The following is a 4121-nucleotide window of genomic DNA, read 5'->3' as shown; positions in this document are numbered from 1 at the left end:
CAGAAGCTACAGACAAAATCATAAATCAGTGCATGGAGGATACCTTGCCCTAAAAGAGCAGGATATCTTGCAGCAGGGGCTTACAGGCTGTAGGTAGATTCAGAGACTCTGGTTTGCAATTGGTTAAGGAGGAGAAGTTTTGTTTATAATTTTCGGAAAAGAATGTTAGCTCTGGTTCATGGGGCATGACCTCCTCCAGGCCTCTCAGGAGGAAATTAAGAACAAAATTAGAACAAATTTAGTAGTGGTCAGATTTCAGCCCCCAGTTCCCCCTTGTCTTAGGTCTCCCTGCCAGTGGGCCTGCTTGGTAAAGAGCCAGGGTTCTAAAAAACAACTCAGGGACGGATGTTAAGATGTTATCTTGGCCGGGTGCGGTGGCTCACGCCTGTAATCCCAGCACTTTGGGAAGCCAAGGCAGGTGGATCACTTGAGGTCAGGCGTTTGAGTCCAGCCTGGCCAGGATGATGAAACCCTGTCTCTACTAAAAATACAAAAATTAGCTGGGCATGGTGGCACTCGCCTGTAGTCCCAGCTACTCGGGAGGCTGAGGCAGGAGAATCGCTTGAACCTGGAAGGTAGAGGTTGCGGTGAGCTGAGACCGCACCACTGCACTTCAGCCTGGGTGACAAAGCAAGACTCAATCTCAAAAAAAAAAAAATCTCAGGTTTCTGTAAGGGAACCAAACATCCTGAGTCTAGCTTCCTTGGCTATTGTTTTAGGTTCCTATTACCTTTTCATTTCTTTTCTTTTCTTTTCTTTTGAGATAGGTTCTCATTCTGTGACTCAGGCTGAAGTGCAGTGGTGCAGTCACAGCTCACTGCAGCCTCGACCTCCTGGGCTAAAGCGATCCTCCCACCTCAGCCTCATGAGTAGCTGGGATCTCAGGGCGCATGCCACCACAGCTGGCTGATTTGTTATGTTTTATCTTTTGTAGAGCTGGGGTCTCACTGTTGTTGCCCAGTCTGGTCTCGAACTCCTGGGCTCAAGCTACCCTCCCCTTTGGCCTCCTGAAGTACTGGGATTACCTAGGTGGGTCACAATGCCTGGGCTCCTTTTACCTTCTTGCTTATCAAGTTGCTTGTATACGTCTTAGGGCTAGTGAGGTGCGTGGAATTTCCTTCGAAAGAACTCAGGATTTTCCTTTATTTCCATGCTTGGAGGTCCCCACAGGCCCCCGAGAGAGGTCCCTGCCCCATTTCACTCGCCTTGTGTATTCCATGTCAATTCTCCGACAGAGTAACATGCACAGACATTCAGAGAAGTGTGGCTCAGGGGAAGCAAAGTCGGCTGCTTCAGGAAAAGGAAGAAGAACAAGAAAGAGGAAGCAGACCATCCTGAGGGAAGCCATGAAGGGTCAGAAGGAAGCTGCAAAGGGATGGAAGGAAGCCGCGAATGGAGACGGTACTGATTTTACACAGATTTGTTTTTACTGCGTCAGTGGTTTTCTGGTTGTAACTATCCTGGGTGCCGAGTGTTGCTGTCCAGGGGATGTGTCCAAAGCCCCTATTTGTCCAACAGTCGGTCCTGTGAGGTGCCTTGTGCAAGATCTCTCAGAATGGCAGTGAGCATAGCGTGAGAAAGTCAGTGTGAGAGCCTCACGCAGGTCCACTTGCGACCCCCACCCCCAGGACCCTTCTTCCATCACGTTGGACTGTTACCTGCAGCTATGGGGACTGTCCCGGGCTGTTGCAATAGATGACCACAAGCTGGGTGACTTGGGACAACAGAAATTGATTTTCAAATAGCTCTAGAGGCCAGAAATCCTCAATCCAAGTGTGGGCAGGGCCTCCCTCCCTCTGAGGACCTAGAGGAGGATCCCTCCTGGCCTCTTGCAGCTCTGGTGGCCCCAGCGTTCCTCACTTTGTGGCCACGTCCTCCAGTCTCTGCCTCTGTCTTTTCATAGCTCTGTCCTCTCTTCTGTGTCTGGGTCCTCTCTTGCCTCTTACAAAGACGTTTTTCATTTAGGATTCAGGATTTCTTTTGAAAAAAGGAGGTCAGGTATGGGGCTTGGGATGTGGATATATCCTTTTAGGGGCCTCTGTGCTGCCCCCACAGCCATCACAGTCTTCGTCCTCTGGCCTCTGGGAGCTGAAGTGAGTTCTCAGGTTGGCCAAAGCTGGGCCCTGTCCTGTGTGTCCTGTGAATGGCTCTGCTGTCAGAGGGACCGACCTGACACCTGCACAGGCAAACACCCGCTCTGTTTACTATCTCCGTTCCTTTCCTGTGAGAACCTTAGAATCATAGATGACTGGAAACTGTCCAACCTTACAGCACAAGCATATGCCCCACATTCTGATTCCAGACTCAGTCCCTGCCTTGCAAATGTTCCCACAGATGATGGTTGCCCTCCACCTGCCTTCCCTCAAGATTTACCAGATCAAATAGAGCATGCCCAGCTCAATCTGAATTTCAGATACACAGTGAATCATTGTTTAAACGTGTCCCATCACTATTGGGGATATACTTATACTAAAAAAAATGTTCAACATGTATCCAAAACTCAAGTAGAAGCGGGCATCCTGCAGTCCTTCCCGTTTCCTCTGTGCGGAGTTGGTTCTGGGTCCCTGGTTCTAGTCGCTCTGTCCGCAGGCCGCACTCCCCTGCTCTTTCTCTGTGTCTCACCATCTGGCAAAGCCCTAAGCCTGGTGCGCCCCAGGCCTGCCTTTCCCATGCCTGCATCACACAGCCAGGCCCTGCCTGAGGGGTCCCAGGCAGTGCCCAGTCGCTCAGCTCAGCTGGAACTCTTCAGAATTGTGCACGCTGCCCGTCCGCGGAGCACCCTCCTTTCTCCTCCAGGCGTCAGCAGTTACCACTGAGAGCTCACAGAGTGCCTTCTTACCCTGACCACAGCCCTCTGCAGGGGACATTGTCATCCATCTGGCAGGGAGAGAGCTGCATCGCAGGGTGGGGACGAGCCTGCCCGGGTGCCCAGAGCCCTCATTCTGAACCTCAATACCAACAACTTTTCCACTGATTTCCAATGAGCACCTTCATCCCAAACTCCCAGCCCCTGCCTCCCTCCCTCTGGGTGGAGGCCTCGCTGACTCTGCACCAGCAGATGGGCTCTGCTGCCCGCTGCCCTGGCATTCCTGTGTCGTCCCACTCCCAGCTGGAGTTCCCACCATCCTCTGCCAGCTCCTGGGGCTTCTCCATCCGGCCCCGCAGGGCACAGGGCTGTCCACAGTGCTCATCGGGTCAGATCAGAAGAAAAACCAGTGTCCCACTGATGGGTATCAAGTAGTGAATACAGCCTGGATTCCATTTGGATTCCTTTATACCAATGATGCTGTAAAATACCATTTTTCGTATTTTTTTTAATGGAGGAAGGGGCTGATGGAGGAGCCACCTTTCCCATCTAAGTCCCCATCTGACTCTGAGTCTGGAACCCACCCCTCCGATCAGCTTTATGTCCCCCACCCACCCTCCTCAGCCAGCTCACCCCTGCTGGCCCGCTCTTTCCTATCACCCTTGAACATGCTCCATGTCTTCAGAAAAATAAAAGCACTTCGCGCCAGCACCCCCCGGTCCTGTGCTGCCCCTCCCGTGCACTTCTCGCTTATTTGGTTCTTTAATAAGTGTCAGACTCCCACATGCAGCGCACGGCAGGCTCCCCCCGGGTAGGCATGGCCCATCGGTCCGTCCCCAGCTCCTGGCACTAGGCCTGACCTTAGCAGTGCTCGTTAAGGCACTACTTGTTGAATAAACCAGTGAATAATAAGCACAGTCCTTTATTGGAGAAGACAGACGGGTGAAATTTGACCCACAATTCGTCAGCCCGCATTGTAGAAACCCAGGGCCAGGCTACTGGCTGCCTGAGCTCTGAGTTTAAGTCCGATCCTAAAAGGTCCATGGAGAAACGTGACTTCCCCACTCATTCTCATTCGGCTCCTAACGGGTCCTTCTGCAGCTCGCCCCATCTCGACACCTAAAGACGCCTAAATGCAGTGGCGTTTTCTTGTTGTTAATTATCTCTTAAATGAAACCTCTGGAAGGCCAAATGGTTTGGGATGAATTTTGAACATGTCACCCTCAGTTGGTGACATTTTTGCTGTGGAGAAGAGTTGAGAAGGCTCTTATCAGCTTAAAAACTGATGATAGGAACTGGACATACACAGACTTTT

At 51.6% G+C, this 4121-nt stretch overlaps 1 protein-coding gene across 1 annotated transcript in view; it reads left to right on the top strand.

Moving 5' to 3' along the window:
- Nucleotides 1-4121, top strand: part of CTCFL (CCCTC-binding factor like) — a 31722-nt gene that overhangs the window by 23700 nt on the left and 3901 nt on the right. Inside the window, exon 9 of the mRNA XM_033186832.1 lies at nucleotides 1236-1401. Coding sequence (XP_033042723.1) covers nucleotides 1236-1401 — 166 coding nt within the window. The remainder of the gene's footprint in view (nucleotides 1-1235; nucleotides 1402-4121) is intronic.

This window comes from Trachypithecus francoisi, unplaced genomic scaffold (genome assembly GCF_009764315.1).
Source record: "Trachypithecus francoisi isolate TF-2019V2 unplaced genomic scaffold, Tfra_2.0 Lachesis_group21, whole genome shotgun sequence".
In the NCBI taxonomy this organism is placed as follows: domain Eukaryota; kingdom Metazoa; phylum Chordata; class Mammalia; order Primates; family Cercopithecidae; genus Trachypithecus; species Trachypithecus francoisi.
This window is presented reverse-complemented; position numbering and strand designations above follow the sequence as displayed.